Genomic DNA, 23,863 nt, shown 5'->3' with positions numbered 1-23,863 from the left:
AGACGACTAAAACGGGGAAACGAAAAAAAAAAAGAAAAAAAATTTGCGAATAAGAAGTATTTAAACAAAAAAGAAGGGTTGGGGGGTAAAAGAAAGAGAGAGAATATAAAAAGTTCCGGTGAAAACGCAAGAGGAAATAAATAAAGTTTTATTTTGATTTTGCTAGAGTTGCTTGTAAGAGCTAATTTCTGGGTGTGACGGTAATGGGTAAGTTTTTTTTTCACTAGTTTTCCGTTTTATTACTACTACTACTACTACTACTAATCATCCCTCTGTATGTGTGTGCGTTCCCTTTTTTTTTCGTTTCTCCTCTCTATAAAAGGAAAGTATGCGTTCTCTTCCCCGGGAATATGGAAGAGAAGAAGGTGTGGCTTTCGTAGGCGCATGTAATATTTTTCAATCTCATAAACTAGGCAGTATGTTTTTTCTTATTGTTTTTTTTTTTTGTTGTTCTTTATTTATTTATTTTTTTTTATGTATTTCTTTTTTTCTCATAAGTTCAAATTTTTTCTTTATTGTTATTCTTTGTTTGGTTCTACCTTTTTTCGTTTTAACATTTGCTTACCTTTCTCTTTCTCTTTTTTAACAAGAGGAACACAACAAAAAAAAAATCAAAAGAAATCATATGAAAAAAACAGTGAACTAGGTAAAAGAAATGGAAAGAGTAATTTCTCCTTATCCTCTTGGGGCAAACTTCAGCTCTCTGGTGGTATTAATGATATTGCTGGGATTTGTCAATTTTTCAGCTTCTACTGCAATAGCGACGGGGGTTTCAGAGAAGGTAGACGCATCCGAGTCTCTCTCGCCCCTGCATATCGCTATTGTATCTATTCCTCTTCATGGTCATTTTAAACCGCTGCAGATAATTGGAGAAGAATTTACCAGACGTAGACACCGCGTTACATATTTTATCGAAAATCCAAAGTGGTGCAAAACGCTGCACCATACACAAGATATGGTAGATTGTGTTGTACTCCCATCATATGATGTATTTTCAGAAAATTTCTTTCGAAATCTCAGTCAGCTTAAAAGTAATTTGGCCTCCTTTACAGAAATTTTTGTTGAAATTTATCGACATCATGAGCTACATCTTGGTGATTACCTTTCTGCAGTGAAAAAAGTACACGCTACTCATCCACTTAGTATGATATTAAGTGATCTGAGTACACTTGTCGGTGGTTCTGTGGCAACCGCACTGAATATCCCATCCGTTAACCTTCTACCACTGACAACTTTAATACCTTTAGGTGTTTCCAGTCAAATCCCTTTGATGGGAACTGGATGGCCGGCACGGATGAATAAGTGGCAACGAATGGATAATTTTGGACTTAAGGTCCTTTTGACGATACTTCCAGATAAAATAGATCGTGTAAACACTTTCCGATCATTTTATGGTATTAAACCAGTTAAAGAGGGTTTTGAGCTGGGAGGATTTCGTGAGATAATTATAGCCCCTACACTTTGGGGATTTGATATCCCACATGAAGTATGTCCTAACTTTCATCCATTGGGTTTACTCTCTTTTCGTGACACTCATACACCTCCTGTGGAAAAAGAACTTGCTGCATTTCTTAATAACTGCCAAGTAGGAAGCATTTATATTAATTTTGGTACTTTGGCGGAACTTTCACCATTTCAGCACGAAAAGATTGCAAAAGCTCTTCGTCAACTTCCATATTGCATAGTTTGGAAGCTTAAAGATAGTAAAAACCAGAATGTTTTAAAATATTTAGGTGAAATTAAGGAAAGAACATTTTTTAGTCGTTTTTTCCTCTCCCCTCTGAATATCATGCGTCATAAATATATGGTGGTATTTCTCTCTCACTGCGGTGACGCCTCCATTCATGAAGCAATAGGCGCAAAGTTGCCTATTGTCGGTATCCCTTTTTTTGCAGATCAAGTTGATGTTTGCCAACGTGTGGAGGAGTCAAACATTGGGAAATGTGTTGGAGACAAAAATAGTTTTACATCAGAGAGTTTGGCAAAAACTATAGATTATGTGGTAAAGAATTCGCGCCAGATGCGAAGAAATATAGAAAAACTTCTTCAAATCTCAAAGTTTCTTGGAGGTGCAGAAAGGGCTGTTGATATTCTTGAATCCCGACAGCGTAACCACCTCCTTGGAAGGAATGAAACACTAGAAAGGTGTGTCGTATTTAACGAGGAATTAGAAACAGAAATTCTCCCATTACGTATACGTATTGGACAATTTGATGTGTTTATGGTATGGTTTATCGCCTTTTTATCATTATGGCTTTCCATATTTATGTGCCTAGAGAAGGTTTTTCTCCGTATTAAGACGACCTTCTTTGGAAGACTCACTCATCCCAAAATCCGGCGAAGGCGATTCAAGACTAAAAGTAGGAGTCTTCAGCGTGAAGTGGCTTTAAATTAGTTTGGGGAAATGGTATTGCATTTTTTTTTTTTTTCGCTGTCGTTGCTATTGACCACGCCGGGGTTCACCTCATTTTCTGGGCGTAATTCCGTTGCCAACCCCTCCAAAAATATGCTGAATTTTTCGTTGTTTGTTTCTTTGTTTTTTTTCTTTTTGAGTTTTTCTTTAACCACAAGCGAAGAATCATTTCCCTTTATTCTTTTTTTTTGTGTGTGTGTGCGAAAGAGGGTTCTTAAAGGAAGGTGCTGGGTGTGCAAGACATACGACCGGAGAACTAACGGCAAGTAGTACTTAAAAGTGTCAGAGGACAAAAAGGGCAAGTGGTGCTAGTGGTATAACTTTGTTACAGGGTTGTTGTTTTGTTTAGTTTTTTTTTTTTTTTTTAGTTGGCTTTGTGAAAGACTTATTTTCCAATAAATTCTGCAGGCATTTGAATCCCACTGTTAAAGTCTGGGGTTGATAAATTAGCCTTATTTTGAGGGAGCCAAAGACAGATATTAAGAGTTGGCATTGGGTTTTGCACTATTTTTAGAAAAAAATTTAATGTAGAAAAAAGGGATTCCCCACCACTACATATACACACAAACCCAAACTCCAATTGCACGCATCATGTGTGAAAGTAGGCTCTTCATCGGCTTAACCAAGAACTTCTGAGTAGATGCCACCTTTAAACATGCACCGCTTTTCCCTTTCAATCAAAGAAACTATATTCTTCTTGCGATTGAATTTTGCATTTATAAACTCCTTTTTTATTTCCGTTTCCCACGCCCTTCTCCCAGCGTGGCGGTGGCCTGCTGCAATATTATGCGAAATTTATTTCCCCCATTCATCTACAATTAATTGCAATCCACTGATTCAGAGGATACTCTTTCTCTAGAAAAGGATTCAAAAATTGTGTGAAAAAAAAATCTCTAGATATCAAATAAAACTGCGGTTTCGCCTTTCACCACACCAATAGTTCACGAAATGGTGCCTAATAGAACGTTTGGCCTGGCAATCCTGGAGGGTCGTTCTTTCTTTTTTCCCCCTTGCCAAAGGCGTTTGCCGGATTCGGGGTCGGGAACGGCAGCGTCTTGCGTCCCAGGGCCCTTGAGCGGGATTTTTTTTTTTTTTCCTTTTCCCCAGGAGGTTGGCGACGAAGGAAAGCCGTGAGAAGTCAAACGTTTGGCGGTCTGTGCTGAAGGTTTTCCCTCCCGGCGGCCCCGGCTTCTCCGGATTTTTGGCGCCAATTTCGCGCCGCGAAGCCTCAACCCTGGTGCCAATGGCCGTTTGCAAAATGCACGGCTTCTTTCCCGCGGTCTTCCCCTCTTTTCTTGGGAATTCCCCCGGGGTTCCGTTATTTTCCCCATCCCCGGTAAATACGTTACCTCGCCAATCAGCACTTGCAGTGAAAAAACATCCCTTTGCATGCCATTTATGTTGCCGAACCTTCCCCCAGAAAAACGGATCAACTCGCCACCTCAGGCGCATGCACAACGCAGAATGCCCTCCCACTGAAAGAAAGCGGCCAAGAGCAGACGAACCAATACCAGAGGGATCGGCATTTCCATGTGACAAATGTGAAATGATGGCGCGCTCTAAAACAGGCCTCAAAGCCCACATTAGAGCACGCCATCCTGAGGACCCCAGCAAAGACGCACCCGGCACGCAGTTAATCCCATAGCCAGCATCGCTGCGCTGTGAATTTTTCTAAGGGATTTCGGTAACATAGGAGCTCTATCGTGCCATAAAAAGCAAAAACACCCACCTGGAACTCCGATATTGCCGATTACGATAAAGGTAACGTTTCCCAGAAATAAGAAACGTCAGCGAGACTCGTCGCCACTGGAACGTGAGGACCACGGCAAGGTTCATTGCGCTGTGTGCGAAAGTTCTACGCCAACATGCCTTCACCCGCCATTCACTGCAGAAATGTTCACCATGGCGAAGGCATGCCTGCCAAAGGGGCAACCAAATCCTCCCGATGCAAGGGCGAGAACATAAGAGACCTTGAGACCCTGATTTGCCCCACATGCAACAGACAATGCATGAGCAAATCAGGCCTCACACAACACCGCATGTCCCAACACGGGTATCAGCACATTCGCGCGCATACTAGCCAACGCACCGGCTGTGAAGAAACAGCTCTGCATCTCTTGAGTTGCCCCGCCCTTCGTCCATTGCGAATAAAGTATGCTATAACAGATATCCCTCTCCAGAAGCTGTGCTTTTCCAAACAGTTAGCCCAGTTCCTTCTGGCAGCGGGGCGGAACTATGCGATGCCGAAGACTTCGCGGTCCAGAACCCCTACGCCTCCTTCCTCCGCCCCTGTAAGGCCTCTACGCCCCTCTAAGACCGGCGACGAGCTCGATTATGGAATCCCTGACAGGATTATTCTTAAGAGGCGCTTTTCGCGATCCCCAACAAGCAACAAAAAACAGAGGAGATCATTTAGGCCCAATCATTGACTAAAAAGCCAAAAATAACAAAAATTAATAACAAAAGGAGAGTGGCCGACGGGCTCTGGGAAAGGATGGTGGGGGTAGAGAATCTCTCGTAGACCGTTTGCCGCGCATGGGCTGGTTATAACAATAAAAATAAAACAAAACCCCAAACTAACAAAATAGATATTACAAGAGCTTGAGAATCCCACAAAACGAAGGGATTTTTCTCTCAAACAGCGCTCTTCATAGACAGCAACCTTGTTGCTCTACGGCGAGAAGCTGATAGCCGTACCGTTGGGGCAAAGCCCATAAAGGCACGAGGAATAAAAAAAAAAAGGCAAATACCTTGGTGACGCCGGCCGCCCCAACGTGGCGCCAAAGTCCAGTACTCCGTATTGTCGGAGGAAGCCAAGAGCCAGCAATTTTTTTCTTCTGGAAAACTCGCTGGCGCTTAAGCTACGGCGTCGAAAAGCACCGGAACCAGCCGCTTCTTGCTGGGGCAGAACTCAATCCAAGAAGGTCCTGGGGCACGCGTCGAAGTGCTGTCAGCAGTATCTCCTGTACCAAGTTACTGCTGAGCGGTGATGTGGAGGAAAATCCCGGCCCTTCCCTGCGAGGTATGCGGTGGAACTCAGCTGGACTTACCCAGGCCAAGAGGCTTGCTCTCCAGAAAACCCTTGTTGAGGAAAACGTGTCATTCGGCCTTCTAATCGAGACGAAAATGTCTTGTGCGGAAGTGTCGAGTTTCACAACCGCTGGTTATCAAGATCATGGATTGTCCCGCCCCTCTAAAGGTGGCGGCGTTTCGATTCTGGTTCGTGAAGACCTGCTGGTGGAAGTAGGATCGTCTGTTGTGGCGAGCATTGGGTATACTCACGCGACGATCCACTTGACAGAAGGGCTGGCGCTCCCAGTGACGCCAGCATACTTCCTCCAGGGAGATCATTTACAGCATCGCAACTGGGCACGCTCTTGACGACCAGCGGACCCCACCCCATTGGTGCAGATGCTAACGCGCATGCGTTGGCCTGGGATCGCGCGATCCCACCTGATACACGTGGCGATGTTCTAGTGCAATGGTTCCTAGATAACGATTGCGTCATGCAGAACACTGGAGAAAGCACCCGCCACACCACACGTCACGGTCCGTCCGCGCCGGACGTGACACTATCCCGAGAGTGTCGCATAGAGTCTTGGACAGCCAAGTTCTCTCCGGATAGTGACCATTATATCATCCCCTTCGACGTAGTAGTAGATGATGGTGAACCGCTGCGGTTCCCTCGCCCCCGTGCCCCAACCTATGCATGGAAGAATGCGAAATGGTCTCGTTTTGGACAAATGTCAAATGCTCAATGCCGAAAACTGCCAACACAGATGAGCGTTCACAAACGAGAACGTTTACTCGCCTCCGCGATCCGCATCGCAACGGCTGCAGCGGTCCCCCGCGGAGGACGAGACACCGCCCCCTTTTGGCCTCCAGAACTCAGTGAGATTGAGTCGGAGATCTGCCAATGCAAAGCCTCTGTCTATAGAGACAGTTTGGCAGCACGCCGCAGAGAGATGCTGAGAGAAGCCTCCCATAAAAGATGGAAAGCCCTCTGCGGCAAGATGGCCGTAGCAGACGGCCGCCGTTGGAACATTGTAAAGAGGATTTACGCCCCACGCCCACCGAGCACCCCGGCGATAAAGATTAACAACACGGTGCTCACGGAAAATCAGAAGGCCAAGCACTTTATCCGTCTTTACTCCGCACGAGCCAGACGGCACCCACACTCCCACCCTCCGCAACCCATCCCAGTTGTTGGCGAGGAATTTGCACCCATTACAGTAGCGGAACTGGAACGGGCCCAGTGCCTTCTCCCGAAAGGAACGGCGGCTGGTCCGGATGGGATTTACAGCGAGGCTCTTCAACATTTGGGACCCAGAGCGAAAGCAGAAACCCTTTCACTTTTCAATGGGGGTCTCCGCACTGGTGTTTTCCCAGCTGCTTGGAAAGTAGGTGTTATTGTGCCCCTCCCCAAACCAGGGAAGAAGGCAACAGACCCAGACTCGTTTAGACCAGTCAAATTAACTAGCTGTATTTCCAAACTAATGGAAAGGATTGTAGCAGCCCGTATTCGGGATGTTATTGAATCCAAGCTGACCCCACAACAATCCGGGTTCAGGCCTGGCCACTCCACACTAGACCAATTACCACACCTGCGCGCAGCCCTCAAAGAGACCTTCGTATGACTCGCGCAAAGGTGCCGTATTCGTTGATTACGCCAAGGCCTTCGATACTGTAGACCACGACCGAATTGTTAGTGCGATGCGAGAGATGGAGCTCCCACCGCACATCATCCGATGGTCAGCCCCATTTTTAAAAGGACGTCAGGCTAAAGTACGAGTCCAAGGAAAATCCTCACCACTAATGCTATTCCACCGCGGTGTACCGCAAGGAACGGTTCTAGGCCCGCTTATGCTCATTACAGCAATGGACACTCTAAGCGAACGATTATCTCAAGTTCCTCTTCTGTACCACGGCTTTTTTGATGACCCCACGCTGGCAGCACGGCATGAGAACAGAGACGCCATCAACAGTGTGCTACAAAGCGGAATAAATGTGGTTGATGAATGGTCCAAGAGCTACTTCATGGAAGTAAACGCAGACAAAACGAAATACACCCTCTTTGGATCATTGGACCCAAACCCCCTCTCCCTTGAACTACGCGGCACCCCTGTCGGTCTAGAGAAAGCTCCAAAACTTCTCGGAATTACATTCCAACACCATCGCGGAGTGTCCCCCCATTTAATACAGACGAGGCAACGCATGAATTTTTGTTTGTTGCAGCTCGCTGCAATCTCGTCCACCGCATGGGGCCCAAAACGGGATGTTTTGCGCGCTTTCTATCTAGCCCTAGTTCAAGCCCAGAATCCATATGGATTTGAGGTCTGGTACTGGGATGCTTCACCCGCACGCCGCCAACAATTAGCAGCAGGCCAAAACAAAGCTTGTCGAACCATAGCAGGAATCCCATTCGGATGCCGCTCCGACGACGCACTACGAGAAGCCCGTCTTCTACCACTAGAAATGACAGCCACGATACGGAGCCTCAAACACTTCTTACTATGCCAGAAAAGAGGTGGATCCCTGAAAGAAAGCGCTGATCAGGTTTACCACTTGAACCGCCCAGTCCGAACCTTCTATGTACGTATAATGAAGACATACCCAACGCTCTATATAGAGCCACGCGAGTTGCCACTATTAACACCGACACTGCGTTTCGGTAAGCGCGCTCGCTTCTTCACGTCACTGGATAACGTCCCCGCTGGCGACCCTGAAGAACACAAAAAGGAAGCAACTGAGCGTTGGATAGCCCGACATTTCCGCCGCATGGGAGAAACACCGCCACCCCGTACACATTATGAAATTTGGACTGATGGCTCGGTATTCCTGGGTGTCAAATCCTGGGCAGCAGCGATGATTTACAAGGATGGTGAACTGCTTAGCAGCACGCAAAGAGGAGCCGGCCCCCTAGCCTGCAGCTACACGGCTGAAACCATAGCACTTTATGAAGGATTGCGGAAACTACTCACGATATTACCGGCAGAAAACCCAACACCCTGCAGAGTTTCCGTATTCTCAGATTCGCTGTCCCTACTGAAAGCGCTCCAGGCTGGCCCCCTAACTGTTACGGATCCTATGCTCCGTAAACTATGGAACCTGATCCTCCAAGTGCAACGTCGCAAAGCCCGCATTCGACTGCAATTTATTTTCGGCCATTGCGGAGTAGAGAAGAACGAAAAATGTGACGCTGAGGTCAAAAAAGCTGCGGGGCGTGCCCAGAGGGATGATGCCTGGATTCCTGATGTTATTGCCTACGCCAAACGCATGCTCAAGAGGGAGGGCAAACCTCGTCCTTCTCATAGATGGCAAATCACAGGGAACTGGAACCCCACCAAAGACAACCCCGAACTAACACGAGAAGAAGAAACAGCGCTCGGAAGATTCCGCACAGAAGTCTCGCATCGATATGGGTGGTTGCTGAGAAAAATCCAACCCCATATCCCCCTGGTTGTCGATGGCGCAATCCCCAAGAGGCAAACGACTCAGCCCCACCGAAGCCGCAAGCAACGCAGAGACACCACCCCATGAGTAAAGCGTCCGAGCCAGCAGCATGCACAGAGTGCGGAGCACAATACCCATGCAGGAACACCGCAGCGCTTCACATGGTTAACAGGCATGGTTTTAAGAAGGCCGATGCGCTTTGGAAGCTCAAGTTTCCCCATGCACCACCTCCGCCGGACATACCGCCTGAGCCACCGCCGCCCAGACCAACATCTCCGGTAAATACGTTACCTCGCCAATCAGCACTTGCAGAGAAAAAACATCCCTTTGCATGCCATTTATGCCACCGAACCTTCCCCCAGAAAAGCGGATCAACTCGCCACCTCAGGCGCATGCACAACGCAGAATGCCCTCCCACTGAAAGAAAGCGCCCAAGAGCAGACGAACCAATACCAGAGGGATCGGCATTTCCATGTGACAAATGTGAAATGATAGCGCGCTCTAAAACAGGCCTCAAAGCCCACATTAGAGCACGCCATCCTGAGGACCCCAGCAAAGACGCACCCGGCACGCAGTTAATCCCATAGCCAGCATCGCTGCGCTGTGAATTTTTCTAAGGGATTTCGGTAACATAGGAGCTCTATCGTGCCATAAAAAGCAAAAACACCCACCTGGAACTCCGATATTGCCGATTACGATAAAGGTAACGTTTCCCAGAAATAAGAAACGTCAGCGAGACTCGTCGCCACTGGAACGTGAGGACCACGGCAAGGTTCATTGCGCTGTGTGTAAGAAGTTCTACGCCAACATGCCTTCACTCGCCATTCACTGCAGAAATGTTCACCATGGCGAAGGCATGCCTGCCAAAGGGGCAACCAAATCCTCCCGATGCAAGGGCGAGAACATAAGAGACCTTGAGACCCTGATTTGCCCCACATGCAACAGACAATGCATGAGCAAATCAGGCCTCACACAACACCGCATGTCCCAACACGGGTATCAGCACATTCGCGCGCATACTAGCCAACGCACCGGCTGTGAAGAAACAGCTCTGCATCTCTTGAGTTGCCCCGCCCTTCGTCCATTGCGAATAAAGTATGCTATAACAGATATCCCTCTCCAGAAGCTGTGCTTTTCCAAACAGTTAGCCCAGTTCCTTCTGGCAGTGGGGCGGAACTATGCGATGCCGAAGACTTCGCGGTCCAGAACCCCTACGCCTCCTTCCTCCGCCCCTGTAAGGCCTCTACGCCCCTCTAAGACCGGCGACGAGCTCGATTATGGAATCCCTGACAGGATTATTCTTAAGAGGCGCTTTTCGCGATCCCTAACAAGCAACAAAAAACAGAGGAGATCATTGAGGCCCAATCATTGACTAAAAAGCCAAAAATAACAAAAATTAATAACAAAAGGAGAGTGGCCGACGGGCTCTGGGAAAGGATGGTGGGAGTAGAGAATCTCTCGTAGACCGTTTGCCGCGCATGGGCTGGTTATAACAATAAAAATAAAACAAAACCCCAAAATAACAAAATAGATATTACAAGAGCTTGAGAATCCCACAAAACGAAGGGATTTTTCTCTCAAACAGCGCTCTTCATAGACAGCAACCTTGTTGCTCTACGGTGAGAAGCTGATAGCCGTACCGTTGGGGCAAAGCCCATAAAGGCACGAGGAATAAAAAAAAAAGATGTGGATAGAAAAATGGGAGTGGTGTTGTTTTTATTTGCACTGTTTTTTTTTCTTGAAGATAACTACGTTCGACGGTGATGATTGTTTTTTTTTTTCTTTTTCCGTCCCATCCACCCTCACCACCCCTTCCGCGTGGGGGATTCCAGCGGTGACGGGACCCAAAGCGTCTGCCAAGTCATAAATACTCAACGAAATCGTGTATCATGGATTCATTTTTGTTATTTTTGGCTTTTTAGTTAATGATTGGGCCTCAATGATCTCCTCTGTTTTTTGTTGCTTGTTGGGGATCGCGAAAAGCGCCTCTTAAGAATAATCCTGTCAGGGATTCCATAATCGAGCTCGTCGCCGGTCTTAGAGGGGCGTAGAGGCCTTACAGGGGCGGAGGAAGGAGGCGTAGGGGTTCTGGACCGCGAAGTCTTCGGCATCGCATAGTTCCGCCCCACTGCCAGAAGGAACTGGGCTAACTGTTTGGAAAAGCACAGCTTCTGGAGAGGGATATCTGTTATAGCATACTTTATTCGCAATGGACGAAGGGCGGGGCAACTCAAGAGATGCAGAGCTGTTTCTTCACAGCCGGTGCGTTGGCTAGTATGCGCGCGAATGTGCTGATACCCGTGTTGGGACATGCGGTGTTGTGTGAGGCCTGATTTGCTCATGCATTGTCTGTTGCATGTGGGGCAAATCAGGGTCTCAAGGTCTCTTATGTTCTCGCCCTTGCATCGGGAGGATTTGGTTGCCCCTTTGGCAGGCATGCCTTCGCCATGGTGAACATTTCTGCAGTGAATGGCGAGTGAAGGCATGTTGGCGTAGAACTTCTACACACAGCGCAATGAACCTTGCCGTGGTCCTCACGTTCCAGTGGCGACGAGTCTCGCTGACGTTTCTTATTTCTGGGAAACGTTACCTTTATCGTAATCGGCAATATCGGAGTTCCAGGTGGGTGTTTTTGCTTTTATGGCACGATAGAGCTCCTATGTTACCGAAATCCCTTAGAAAATTCACAGCGCAGCGATGCTGGCTATGGGATTAACTGCGTGCCGGGTGCGTCTTTGCTGGGGTCCTCAGGATGGCGTGCTCTAATGTGGGCTTTGAGGCCTGTTTTAGAGCGCGCCATCATTTCACATTTGTCACATGGAAATGCCGATCCCTCTGGTATTGGTTCGTCTGCTCTTGGCCGCTTTCTTTCAGTGGGAGGGCATTCTGCGTTGTGCATGCGCCTGAGGTGGCGAGTTGATCCGTTTTTCTGGGGGAAGGTTCGGCAACATAAATGGCATGCAAAGGGATGTTTTTTCACTGCAAGTGCTGATTGGCGAGGTAACGTATTTACCGGGGATGGGGAAAATAACGGAACCCCGGACGCAATAATTCCCCTTCAGCCGGGCTATCCGGGACGGCCCTTGGATGTTCGTGGCGTGGGTGTAGTCGTCGAAGTTTTTTTTTTTTGCCGCCCCGCTTTCTCCCTTTCCTCCTGGGTCAGGGTGGTCGGGGGGGCGGTGGGGTTCACTTCCTGAAAAAATAACGCCCGGCTTGTGGCAGAAATCAAAAACCACAGGGAAAAGGCTCAGAAAAAAATGGCAAAGAAGGCGCAATAAGAAAAGGCATGGCGGATTAATGGCGGATTTTCCTCCTTGACAGTTCTTCTTTCCCGCGGCAAACGCAAGCCAAAAAACAAAAAAATTGGCAACATCAACGCGAACAACAACCCCCGCCCACCGAGAGAGAGACGCAAGAAGCAGGATCAAAACCAGAGTAAAGCAAACAAAAAAAGAAGAAGAACAATAAACAGAAAAAGGAATTAACAATAACATTTCTGTTTTTATTCTTATATTTTTTCACATCCGCTTTCTCAATCCTCAGGCGGGGCCTGCTCTTTTGGCGCCGCCTTTTCTTTGCGGAAACGTGCTGTTGTTGTACCCGTTCTTTTCCTACATTCTGGACGGGAGATGCGTTTTGACGGTGGCGTCATTGAGGTACTGGGTGGCACTCCGCGTTTGCGACGCTTACCCAGAAAATATCTGGGAACACCCTCTTGCCATCTGAACCAATGGCCGTCTGCCTTCTGAGAAGCGGGCATTTGGAAATAAATTCCGGAACACTTTCACCACCGGCAGGCAAATCCAAGAGGACCTCTTGAAGTAAAAGAAGGGTGCAATGTGTGAACTGGCGCTTCGGTTTCGTTGCCGTGAAAGGGGGTGTTGTTGTCGTTGTTGTGCTATCCTTACCTTCACCGCCATCTTGTGAATTTATTTCCTTTTCTTGAGCGCGAGGCCGGACAGAATGTAAGTAACCTTGCGACGCTGATTCACTTCCCAGTTGAGTTGCGCGCGAAGCAGCGCGCGACGTGCCTGGCACGCAATCGACCGCCGCTTGGGTTCAGCGGGAAACTTGGTTTCCGCTCTTACTGTCTCCACAACTCCCAGTTCTGTCACGTCTTCCTCTTCTCCTTCTCGCGATGACCCTTCAACCTCACCCTGGGGTTGGGACCACTCCATGGGCTCCATCGTCTCCTCGTTCGCAGTGGTCAATCGCACCGCGCTGTCATCCGCTTCCTCCTCGTTTACATTGGTCCCTCTTAGACGTCGTTGCTGTGATGGTGGTGAGGCGCCTGCCCCTCCGTAAAGTAACGTTCCCTCATCACGATGTCGCGATGGGTTCTTCTTCAGCTGATGCGTGTGTCGCTGTTGATGTTGCTGTTGCAGCCACTTATTCATGGTGGCGTGAAAAATGAGTTGACGTTCGTCGTCAGTTTGTAGCTCAAGAAGACATTTGAGTCTCGACAAGAAAAACGCGCGTGTCGGTGGCTTCTCGCGGTGGCGCAACACTGCGTCGAATAAGTGTCTGACCATCTTGGTCAGACCTGGAGTAATGTGGACATTCACGTTAACCGCAAACGCAAAAAAACATATGGACATGAAAATGCCACAATCTTCGCTGAAACGCACTTGTCGTGGGGTTGGGACAAATTCGACCGTGATGCTGTCATCGAACGGTCTGAAGGCACGCCGTACGTCCCGCTCCACTGGCGGTGACGGTGCCGAGTCGTAAACACGGAGCACGTACTTTTGACGTTGTTGACTTCCCAGTTGCTTACTGTGTATGTTGTTTGATGTTGCTGTTATGGAGGATAATGAAAATACCCCCGCGATCCAATGGGATCGTGTAAAGAGCGGGATGTAGATCAATCCGGTAGTGTTTTGGCTGTAGTGCTTGTCACTTACAGCTTCTTCTCCTCCTCCGTCGTGGCGCCCCTCGCCTCTTGTTGCACCTGCCATCCGCTTCTTTTGCATTGCCGCCATGTCTGCCATACGTTTCAGGACTTGAATCGAGCAGTCATCGAGTTCGCCCACTTCCATGCATGGAAGGGCAGACTTGGGAGGCATGTACAACCCGTAGATGAGGTCGAGGTCAGAGTTCGTGTTTTTTCCCTTAATCATGGTGCCGCCACTCAAGAGCGTAGCATTGAGTGGCGAGCACCGCTTCAGTTTTTTGGGCACTTCATTGTCTCGTGTGTGTTGTACATTTCTTCGCCATGGTCTTCAGCTTCGCCACCGCACATTGGGTAGTTATATCCTCCCCCGCGTCCGACACGGCGTCCACCGCGCTGGGCATTTCCACCAACTCGTCCTCGGCGGTTGCTTCCGCTGCTCCTTCCAGCGTAGGTGCCACTTCCGTTGTTGGCGGAAGAAAATCTTTGCACCGCGGATTGGAGATTTTGTATCTGCTTCTGCAGTTGGTCAAATCTATCCTTGACCGTTGCTCCGTCCCATTATCCTGCTTGGTTATCGTTACCGTCGAGTGCTGGTATGAAAGGCTCACCTCCGCAGAGGGCTCTGGTTGCATTTGGGGTGATCGTAGAGGGCGTATCTTCTCGAGTGCATGGTCCTCTTTATTTCTTTTTGGTTGGCTGGATTTGTTCTGGATGGGCCACCACCTTCCAGCATTTTCTCACCCATCTCTGTCATTCGTTTTACTCCCATAGCATCCTCAATCAGGCAACGGTTCTGGGTGTCCATTTCCGTGCCTAAAAAAGAGGGAACAGAAGCTTTCCGGAGGCAATGGCGAATGACATGGAATCCTTCATAAAGTCATTGGCATCCCTCTGCACCGCCCAGTTGCGCATCGTGAGGCGGTCATCGGGGACCATGTTTAGGAGCATGTCGGCTAGCACAAGATGCGGGTAGCTTGATCCGCTGTACAAGAGCGTCATCAGAATGAAAGCCACATCTTGTGAAAGTGGCATGTTGGACTTTATCCTTTCTTCGAAATTCCTCCTTAAATCGGCCGGTGACCCGGGTTTTGCCGCACGGATGTACAACTCGTCGAACCTCTGAGTCTTCTCATCCGCTTGTTGCCTCCACGGCTTTAGTTTATATACGCTGTCCATTCACAATGTGGCGAGCATTGCTTTGTAGACCCGGTTAGTGCCAGCAAGTTGCTGTTTGACACTTTTCTCAGTATGCGACTTTGGCACGCGAAAAGAAAGATCTCGGTTGAATAATAAAAACGAACATAACCGAAACAAACACTTAGACTATCAGTTTGTGTGTAGAAATATAGAGAAACATGAAAGTAAAAGATAGACATTATTGCTGCAGTAATCTAAAAACAAATTGTATACGCGTTTACACTTTCAGAGTTTATATAAAATAAATAAATCACACAATGGCAGATTTTACCCGCTACATATTTCTCCATCAATGAACATCACCCTCAACTCAAAACTATTTCACTCCGCCACTCTCGTTCCCAAGGGCCACGCTTGTTGGAAAGCCCGCACTGGAGAAAGAAGTGTGCCCCGGGCGCAGTGGGAGAGCGCGTGGAGCATTACCTGGTCAGCGCAAGGGGCGCGGTATATTGGCGGTTAGGGCTAGGGCTGAATATCACAAAAGCACACTCGCCTAGTCTGTCGTTGGGCCTTCTTTTGTCTTTAGAGAATTACGCAGTGTTGCAGCATTACGTCTGTCGTTAAGGACGCGGTCGCGTTATTTTTTTTGCGTCCTTTTGGCGTTTCGCCCCTCCCAACGCTAACCCCTACGTCTCCTTCCTCCATCCAGCCTTGTTAGACCTATTTCTGCTAACCCTAGCGATGCGTTCAATTTTGGAACCTTGAAAGATTGGGACGCAAGAGGCGCTTCCCACAACCCCCAACAAGCAACAAAAAACAGAGGAGATCATTTGGGCCCAATCATTAACTAAAAAGCCAAAAATAACAAAAATTAATAACAAAAGGAGAGTGGCCGACGGGCTCTGGGAAAGGATGGTGGGGGTAGAGAATCTCTCGTAGACCGTTTGCCGCGCATGGGCTGGTTATAACAATAAAAATAAAACAAAACCCCAAAATAACAAAATAGATATTACAAGAGCTTGAGGATCCCACAAAACGAAGGGATTTTTCTCTCAAACAGCGCTCTTCATAGACAGCAACCTTGTTGCTCTACGGTGAGAAGCTGATAGCCGTACCGTTGGGGCAAAACCCATAAAGGCACGAGGAATAAAAAAAAAGCAAATTTCAGCATGGCAGAATCTATGTGATGAGTTGGGAGAATCAGTCTGGATGTAATTTACTTCTCAAGACATGCGCAAAAGAAGCAAGGATGAACTAATGAAGCACGCCAGCATGTTCTGCAGTGAAAACAAACCAGTGTTGCAGTGCACATCTGATGGTTTAACCCTTGGAATGTGTTCCTCCATTTCTGTCTGTGAAGAATTGTCTCAGGAGTGGCACCGCTGCTTTGAGAGAGTTGTGCTTTGGCCGTGTGTCGTTCACTCTGTGGGATGGGGGTCCGATGTTGGAGAAAGATAGGTTGCTGAGGGGTATATATGTGATCGTACCTTCCTCATATACATTGTGGAGGGGGTGGGGGATGTGTGTATGTTTTTGTTTTTTGGAGGGCACGGGAAGGAGAAGTTGGAGGCGAGGCGGGTTGTGCAGCACTCCTCTACTCTGCCCCTTGATGGACTCTGCTGCCGTGTGTCTGTTTTGTTATTCGGCACTCTGTCAGTTCCCAGTGCTTCTCCTGCAGTTGGGAGTAAATGCTGAGTGTGGGTGGCAGCAGTGGTTTTCTTGTTGCCGCATCATTGCGGCCAGAGATGCTCTTACTGGTGGAGCATGGATGGGTGACGTGGGATGTGCTTGTTGTTGGTTTTTTTGTGTGAGGGGTTGGTGTGTTCCTTTTCCTTTTTTTTTGGTATTTTATGCAAAACGAGTGTGTGTGTGTGATTTATTTCTAAATGGATGCCTCATTCAATTATTAGCCTTCAGGGTATCCCAGTGGTGCTCGTTACGCTGGGTTCCATGTTTTCCCATGGTTGCATCTTCAGTCCCATTGTTGTTGTCCTGTTTCTCTCTGTGTGGAGGTGCCCTTCACCCATTTCTCTCTGCCATGTGTGTTAGCTGTGCGTCTCTTACTCTTTTTCTCTTCTTCCTTGTTACCGCAGACCCAAGCAACCCACAGTGAAATTGAATAACAAGGATGCTCGTCCAACTGCGCCGTCTGGTGTGCCTGTTGGTACTTCTGCAGTGCTGTTTGGGTGTGTGTGTTTCCAGTGCAAGTGGAAGCGCGCCTCCTCTGCAGATTGCGGTGGATCGTTTGATGGGTGCGTTTGCGCGTGCTGATGTGGGAATAGCGGCGGGGACGGCATGTGTAAACGCATGGAAGGAAAACATAAAGAGTTGTGGGGATAATGCGGCGCTTGCAAAGACAGCAGCTAGGGACATGGAGGAGTTTGTTGAACGTCTGGAGCGTGGGAGAAAGACAAATGAGGAGAATAAAACGGAGGGGGCAGAGGGTTTGAAGGAGCTCTGGGCCGCGAAAAAACTTCAAGAACTTCGTGAATTGGTGAGGGGGGCCAACGAAATGATAACAAAAACCGACAGCACTGTTGTTGGGTTGAGAAATTCCATTGCGGTATTACGAGTAGCGCCAGCGGATTGTCTGACCTCAAAGGAGGAGCTCGTTAGCCTTGCCAGGGAAATTGGGGGCGAGGCAGAGCGGCATGCGAGGGATCTGTCTCTTGACAGTGAGAACATGAACAAATTCGTACTTGTTGTCTTCAATAGAACAAACGTTTTGCAGGTGCGCGGAAGAGAAATTGAAGAACAGCAAGCAAAGGCTAGAGGGGTCGCTAATCTCGCTGATAAAGGGGCGAGGGATGTCGAGGCCGCAATAAAAAGAGCACGTACCCAAGTTGAGGTGGCGAACTCTGCGATACCTTGGGGGGCTTTGGAAGAAGTGCAGGAGGCACAGAAAGACAAGGAAGGACCCAAAGAGGGATTTGAGAATATCGCGGGTGGGACCGAAAGGAAATCGAAGGATGGTGAGTTGCTTGTGGGGGATGCGGAAAAGAAAAGCGAGATACTTGCGGTCCCGGAGATCGTGAAAGAGGTGAAGAAGACAAAAGAGAATCAACGTATTGCAGACGAGAAGAAAAGCGCCGAAGAGGCAACGGCGCAGTCGAGGAGAGAAGCGGGAGATCAGCAGCACGCGGCAAAGGGCAAGGAAGAACAGAAGAAGGCCAAGGAGGAGGCAGAACAGGCGAAGGAGGCTGAAAAGGAAGCGAAGATGAGCGAAGAAGAAGTGAAGGGAATTACAGAGAAGGTTGAGAGCAAAGCCAAAGTAGAAGAAGCGAAGATGAGCGAAGAAGAAGTGAAGGGAATTACAGAGAAGGTTGAGAGCAAGGCAAAAGTAGAAGAAGCGAAGATGAGCGAAGAAGAAGTGAAGGGAATTACAGAGAAGGTTGAGAGCAAGGCAAAAGTAGAAGAAGCGAAAAAAATAGGAGAGGAGACGGTGAATAAGGCCAATGAGGAAGTGGAGAAGCTCTGGAAGGATATCGACAGCAGCAGCAGTCCTGCATTATTGCACAGTCCCTTGTTGCTTCTTGTTCTGCTGTGTGTGTTGGGTTGCACTCTTGTGTGCTGATCGGTGTTTCCATGACACACAGCTGCACAGTGTTAACCTTTGTTTGACTGGACATGGATGCATTGTAAGGTCACTTTTCTTTTTAATGGATCTTGAAATTTTTCTTCTTTCCCAGTGCGATAAATCTCTTGTTTGCTTGTTTGTAAATGGATACATCTATTGCATTCCCTATGGCGCTCATCGGACGACAAACCATCTTTTTTGTGATGGAGTGTTCTTTTTCTTTGTTCGCATTATCTGGGTTCTGTTTTGCCGCCGTTCACCGTGTCTGCCTGGTGTGTGTGTGTGTTCCGTAATGTTACTAATTTTTGCTTTTACCCATGGGAATGGGATAGAATCCCCGATATGTTTTAATTGCTGTGACTGAAATGTGAAGAATGGCAGGAAGTTCAAGACACACAAACACGCACACAGTAATAACCTTCTCTTTCTCTTTGTGTGTGTGTGGACTGTCATCATGTGTGTGCATCATTCCCATTGCTCGCCCTGTGCGAAAGGCACACACACCAACTGCAGGGAATTGTGTTCTTGTCTCCTGAACATGTTCACATGATGATCACGGCTTTCCTTTCATTTTCTTTGTTTTTATTGTTTTGTTTTCCCTTCTGTGGTGCTGTGTGTGCGTGTCTGTTCTGCTGCATATGGTAGTGTGCTCCTCAAGCCAACCAATAGGCGTGGTGCTTTTTGTTTTCCCGCACCGTGCATCAGTACAGACACGCAGTTCTCTGCAGAACAATTCTTTTATACACTCTTCCCTTCTTTCTTTTTGTGTGTTTTCTTTTCATAATTAATTTGCACTGTGTGTGTCTCTTTTGCGTTTCCCATACACCTTGTGTGTGTTGGGTTTTGTGTGATGATCTCTTTTTTATTGCTAATTGCAAGCTGCAGGCTATGCAAACAGTGAATACTTGGTCACTATACTTTCACCATATAATAAATACTCGTTATGAAACATAAAGTGGATGTGACTGTCTTCAGGCATCACAGCCACATTAAGTCATGAATTTCTTTTGGTTCTTTTTCATTTTTGCTCTATTATTGTGTCTGCCTCACGCAGTCACTCTTTTTTCTTTACATTTTTATTTTGGTGAAAATATTGGTGGGTTGTGGGTGTTTGAGAGTGCCCTTCCTATGTGTGTCCTTGTGTGTGTGTTGGGGTTTCTCCTCGCACCGCCCACGTAATGAAAACACATTTCTTCGTTCTCGCCTTCTCTCTCTGTTGGTGGTGTCACTCACGGCATGACCACGAGCATATTTCTCTGCCCTTGTGGTGTAGTGTGGTGTGTGGCTTGCTTGAGTGACTGCAGCCTGCGGGGAGGGACTGAGACTGATCCGCTTCGGCTTCACGCAATGGGTTTGTTTTTTTTTCTTTTTGGGGTGCGTATTGATGCAATGGTTTGATTGGTGTGGGTGAATGCTGTTCTAATTGGGAGTGTCAGCTGTGATTGGTGTGTTATTGTGTGCCGTTGATATCCTGTTTTTCTTTTTTCCGTTGCTCTTGTGTTTTCTGTTCCTCTCTGCAGGTGTGTGGCTCAGTGTAGGGTTTTAGTGTATGCCTTAGTGCCTCTCTGGCATGGGCATGTGGGTGAGATGGAAACTCTGTGTTGCTGGACCGCGCCGCTGCGGATTCTCGGTGGTTGGTGTGTTTCTGCTGGACGCTGATGTGTTTGCGGTGCGCTAACTGTCGGTGTGGCGATATCTCCTGCCGCGTGTTTGAGGGGCTGGAGTGAAGGTGCGGTTCCTTTGCGTTGTTGTGTGATTGGGGCCGCACATGAGTGCACTGTTGGGATTCCCTCTGTTGTGAGTTGCAATCTGGCGAAGCGATGGTGAGGGGCTGGGCGAAGAGAGCATGGAGCCATGTTTGTAGTTTGATTCTACTCTGACTCTGTGGTGTGTTTGCACTTCTCCTTGTTTATTTCTGTTGTTGTTGATTGGGCTGCAGTTGGCGTGTGCGGCTGTTATGGTTGGTGTGCCGTGCCTCCCCGCCACTTTCTCTTTCTCTCTCTATCACTGTGTGTTTTTGGGAATGTGATGTGAACCATCGAGGCATTTGCATTGACCACAACGTGATTCTCGGACCTCTTTGCGCCAAGCCACCCAACACAGGCACGGGACTGACATGCCACACTTCTTCCCCTCACACACCGTGCCTCCTTTCTTTCCTCTCTTCCACGCAAACTCGCATCCCGTCCTGTTTTGCACGGCTCACGCTCAGCGTTCAACTCTTGCATTCGGGGGAAGGGCATTCCAAACGCGAAGGCTCACGGCAGCGTGGGGCACCTATACAAGCACGCCTGGAGGCTCATCCTGAACGGGATCGCACTCCGAACGCAATCGCGTTGGCCTGGTCGAAATTCCTGTCCGACGACAGTTGCGGCGCGGCATGCACTCCAAACATGCACGTCACACAGCAACACACCAACACAAAAACACAACCACTTTTTGCGTCCCTCTCCAAACGAGAGAACATGCATGGGCTGGCATGAGCGGCATGCTTCGCTTCGGCGGGGCTCGAGGGGCACTTTACGTCCCGAGGCGCTGAACCTTGAGGCCTGAAATATCATGCTCAGGGACTTTGAACTTGAGAGATAGAAAGGAGGTGAGAAGGAGAGGGGAAAGGATGAAACCCGACAACCAGTCTGCACGAGGCGCGAGCCGCTCGTCGTGGGGCTCGTTGTCGGGTTTCATCCTTTACTTTTTTCCCCGCGACGGTGATGAAGCAGACGACGCTGTGGCCTCGACATCGCTGGCGTCTTGGCGGAAAAGACGGGGCGGCGACGGGAGAAGATGTGACCCCACCGCCGTCTTGGAAGGAGGGCGATGGCGCAACCCCTTCCTTCCCTTACATTCCCGAAATCCTTCTCGCGTCATTGCGCCCGAGCCGTGGGCAGCACACACACAACCGTGGGTCAAGGGCATCCGAGAAAACCTCGTCTTGAACATGCAACGCGCGCCCCACGTCCCTCCAGGATTGTAGCTGGACACTGGCGATGGGGTGCGCGGCGTGCAAGGGGAACCCCCTAAAGAAGAGAACCGCCTTACAACGAGGACTGCCACGCACAGAAAACGGCAATTACCACACGAGCACCTTCCCCCACAAGAACGCTTCCCTCTTTGGCCGGGCCCGCACTCCGGGGGAATTTTCGGTTTGGCGAGTGCCGTGCGTTTGCCGCTGCTGTGCGCTATCGGGTCTCTTTTCGGTGGTGTCGGGGCGCATTTTTGCACACAAGCTAACTGTTGTAGGTGGCGGGTTGTTCCGGTGTTTTGGGTTGTGCCGGCCCGGTGGCGTCGCCGCCGCCGCCTGTCATGACTTTGGTTGGGTGGCGGTTCTGCGGCCGAAGCGGGCGGCCTCTACAACAGCTTCCCCTGTGCTAATTTGCTGCTTTATTGGTTGTGGTTCGTGTTTTGGCCGCGGGCGGGGCTTGGAAGCGCCCGGCCCTGCATGATTTCGCAAGCAAAGGCACGGGCCGTTGATCTGACATTACGGGGTTTTAAAATGCATTTGGCAGGGCCATCGGGCGTTCGCGTTGGCAGCGCAACGGTTAACGAACATCATGCAAAAAGGAAGGGCGCGTTCGGATTCGTTGGTTTTGTTTTTTTTATTTTTTTTTTTCCCCCCCTCTATGGGTGGTTGGCGGGTTTGGGGGGTTTGGGGGGGGGGGGGGGGGGGGGGGGGGGGGGGGGTGGAGGGAAGGGGGGGGGGGGGGGGGGGGGGGGGGGGGGGGGGGGTTTAAAGGGCTTTTCTCCTTTTTTTTTTGTTTTTTTTTTTTTTTTTGGTTTGTTTTTTTTTTTGGTTTTTGGTGGGGTTTGTTTGGTTCCCCTTCCCCCCCCCTTCTTTTTTATTATAATTATATTTCCTTCCTCTTGCCTCCCGGGTGGGTTTCTGTTTCTCTTCCCGTTTTTTTACCCTTTTTTAAAAAAAATTTTTTTTATTTTTTTTAAATTTTTTAAACAATTTTTTTTTTTTTTTTTTTTTTTTTTTTTTTTTTTTTTTTTTTTTTTTTTTTTTTCCCTTTCCTTCGTTGGTTTAGTGGGAAATAATTCTAGTTCATTAAGGAAGGGTTAGGTTCCCCCCCCTTCTTGTGGTTTTTTTTTTTTTTTTTTCCCCATCTTTCTGGTTTGGGATATGCCTCCTAATCCGGTCAAGCTTGGCAAACAAATAGATAGAAGAAATTAGGACAAAACAAATACTCTATGAATTCCGAAATCATTCCCCACAACCAACGTACCATAAACGAGACAATAAAAGCAAAGCATTAAATAAACAAAATTTTCTGTACCGCCGAAGAATCACCCAGCAGGACCTACGAAGTGGCAGATTCCAAGGTCCCTACCTCTTTAGACAACTCCGCTTCCTTTCGCAAGTTGAGCCACATTTGTCAAGTTGTCAGCTGCCGAAAAAAAAGCACCGCGTGACAAGCCATCTGCTGGGTTTTCGCGTGGTTTCACGTAATCAAACGACGCCTGCACTCCACGGGAGTCCAGTATTCGCAAAATCTGATCCAGTTCCCAAGCTAAAGCGTACGATTCGGCATGTCCCTTCTGTGCGGAGTGCTGTAACGATGTGTTGTCAACGAAAACCTGTAAATGCGGGGGCATCATTGCCAAAAAGGCTATAGGACCCAGTAGTACTACTCTGGCCTCTGCCTGCTTTATCAAAGTGGGCCGCGTCTTCCATGGGCCGCCGGCAATCTTGACCTCGCCTGAACGCAAAAACAAGATAGCTCCCCATCCACGAAGGGAAGCGTCCGTAATCAGAGTAGCAGTAACGTTGGCAGTTTTTGCGACCAGGCGCCTTTTATCATGTAGCAGCGTTCGCAATAAAGCGCGCCTTTCCCGTGCGACTGGCCGTGGAAGATGGGCCTGTGAGGATACCGAAAGCGGTCCGCGGTTTAAAGCAAACAAACTCCGCCGCTCCGCCTTCAACAAAAAAGAAATAAGTCGTCAGACGAATTCCCAGTATGGCCGCCGCATAAAGGAAAAGGGATACCGCGACCTCCATTTCGGCTACGGTCCACATCCTGAGTGGACGGATAGCCCGTAACTTGCCCACACATTTCTTGCTCAGAGCGACGGAGCGCGATTTGTGATCGAAATCAAACCCCAAGAAAGTATACGAATGAGCACCCGAGTCAACCTCACCAATGGTAGCTTGACATTCTTCCGCCCAGTGTTTTATCTGATGCTCCCATTGAATGACATCCCGTAAGGCACCTGAGATACAAATGTTATCAATCCAAACGTCCAAACGTAATTCGCGCGGTGCCGCCCAAGCGGGTCTAACGACCTCCGGCAAACCGGCAATAACTGAGGTAACGGTTTGCAAAATCTCAGGGCTCACCTTATACCCCATGGGTAAACGAGTTAATTCCACAATAGAATTATCCGCGTC

The 23,863-nt window shown here is 48.5% G+C and overlaps 8 protein-coding genes across 12 annotated transcripts; 3 read left to right on the top strand and 5 right to left on the bottom strand.

The window, feature by feature from the left end:
• Nucleotides 1-655: 655 nt before the first annotated feature.
• On the top strand, nt 656-2,395 carry LSM04_007770 (UDP-glucuronosyl/UDP-glucosyltransferase; the record flags this gene model as incomplete). Its single annotated transcript, XM_067330290.1, has 1 exon — nt 656-2,395. One exon carries the CDS (start codon nt 656-658, stop codon nt 2,393-2,395), a length of 1,740 nt encoding a protein of 579 aa, XP_067191529.1.
• A 10,003-nt stretch (nt 2,396-12,398) lies between these two features.
• Nucleotides 12,399-13,986, bottom strand: LSM04_002897 (uncharacterized protein; the record flags this gene model as incomplete). Of its 3 annotated transcripts, XM_067330287.1 has the most annotated exons (2): nt 12,399-12,611; nt 12,841-13,263. In XM_067330287.1, the coding sequence occupies 2 exons, from the start codon at nt 13,261-13,263 to the stop codon at nt 12,399-12,401; spliced, it is 636 nt and encodes a 211-aa protein (XP_067191423.1). The 3 variants fall into 3 exon arrangements, with proteins under 3 accessions (XP_067191423.1, XP_067191425.1, XP_067191424.1); XM_067330289.1 differs by lacking the exon at nt 12,841-13,263 and having other exon boundaries at nt 12,399-12,626; XM_067330288.1 differs by lacking the exon at nt 12,399-12,611 and having other exon boundaries at nt 12,796-13,986.
• Nucleotides 13,987-14,030: 44 nt separating this feature from the next.
• On the bottom strand, nt 14,031-14,936 carry LSM04_004207 (uncharacterized protein; the record flags this gene model as incomplete). 3 transcript variants are annotated; one of them, XM_067330284.1, is made up of 2 exons in its annotated part: nt 14,031-14,292; nt 14,590-14,936. In XM_067330284.1, 2 exons carry the CDS (start codon nt 14,934-14,936, stop codon nt 14,031-14,033), a joined length of 609 nt encoding a protein of 202 aa, XP_067191455.1. The 3 variants fall into 3 exon arrangements, with proteins under 3 accessions (XP_067191455.1, XP_067191456.1, XP_067191457.1); XM_067330285.1 differs by having other exon boundaries at nt 14,031-14,187; nt 14,590-14,696; XM_067330286.1 differs by lacking the exon at nt 14,590-14,936 and adding an exon at nt 14,342-14,392 and having other exon boundaries at nt 14,031-14,273.
• A 2,209-nt stretch (nt 14,937-17,145) lies between these two features.
• On the top strand, nt 17,146-18,507 carry LSM04_003985 (uncharacterized protein; the record flags this gene model as incomplete). The annotated part of the gene is made up of 2 exons (XM_067330283.1): nt 17,146-18,168; nt 18,502-18,507. The coding sequence occupies 2 exons, from the start codon at nt 17,146-17,148 to the stop codon at nt 18,505-18,507; spliced, it is 1,029 nt and encodes a 342-aa protein (XP_067191449.1).
• A 2,175-nt stretch (nt 18,508-20,682) lies between these two features.
• On the bottom strand, nt 20,683-21,035 carry LSM04_000529 (uncharacterized protein; the record flags this gene model as incomplete). Its single annotated transcript, XM_067330281.1, has 2 exons — nt 20,683-20,751; nt 20,802-21,035. The coding sequence occupies 2 exons, from the start codon at nt 21,033-21,035 to the stop codon at nt 20,683-20,685; spliced, it is 303 nt and encodes a 100-aa protein (XP_067191380.1).
• A 56-nt stretch (nt 21,036-21,091) lies between these two features.
• On the top strand, nt 21,092-21,917 carry LSM04_004084 (uncharacterized protein; the record flags this gene model as incomplete). Its single annotated transcript, XM_067330280.1, has 2 exons — nt 21,092-21,222; nt 21,449-21,917. The coding sequence occupies 2 exons, from the start codon at nt 21,092-21,094 to the stop codon at nt 21,915-21,917; spliced, it is 600 nt and encodes a 199-aa protein (XP_067191450.1).
• An 844-nt stretch (nt 21,918-22,761) lies between these two features.
• On the bottom strand, nt 22,762-23,073 carry LSM04_007645 (uncharacterized protein; the record flags this gene model as incomplete). Its single annotated transcript, XM_067330279.1, has 2 exons — nt 22,762-22,775; nt 22,881-23,073. 2 exons carry the CDS (start codon nt 23,071-23,073, stop codon nt 22,762-22,764), a joined length of 207 nt encoding a protein of 68 aa, XP_067191526.1.
• A 199-nt stretch (nt 23,074-23,272) lies between these two features.
• On the bottom strand, nt 23,273-23,824 carry LSM04_000422 (uncharacterized protein; the record flags this gene model as incomplete). The annotated part of the gene is made up of 1 exon (XM_067330278.1): nt 23,273-23,824. One exon carries the CDS (start codon nt 23,822-23,824, stop codon nt 23,273-23,275), a length of 552 nt encoding a protein of 183 aa, XP_067191376.1.
• Nucleotides 23,825-23,863: the final 39 nt, after the last annotated feature.

Source organism: Trypanosoma melophagium, assembly GCF_022059095.1.
Source record: "Trypanosoma melophagium isolate St. Kilda chromosome Unknown ctg23segment0, whole genome shotgun sequence".
NCBI lineage: Eukaryota > Euglenozoa > Kinetoplastea > Trypanosomatida > Trypanosomatidae > Trypanosoma > Trypanosoma melophagium.
The sequence above is the reverse complement of the archived record's forward strand: the minus strand, read 5'-3'. Positions and strand labels throughout refer to the sequence as shown.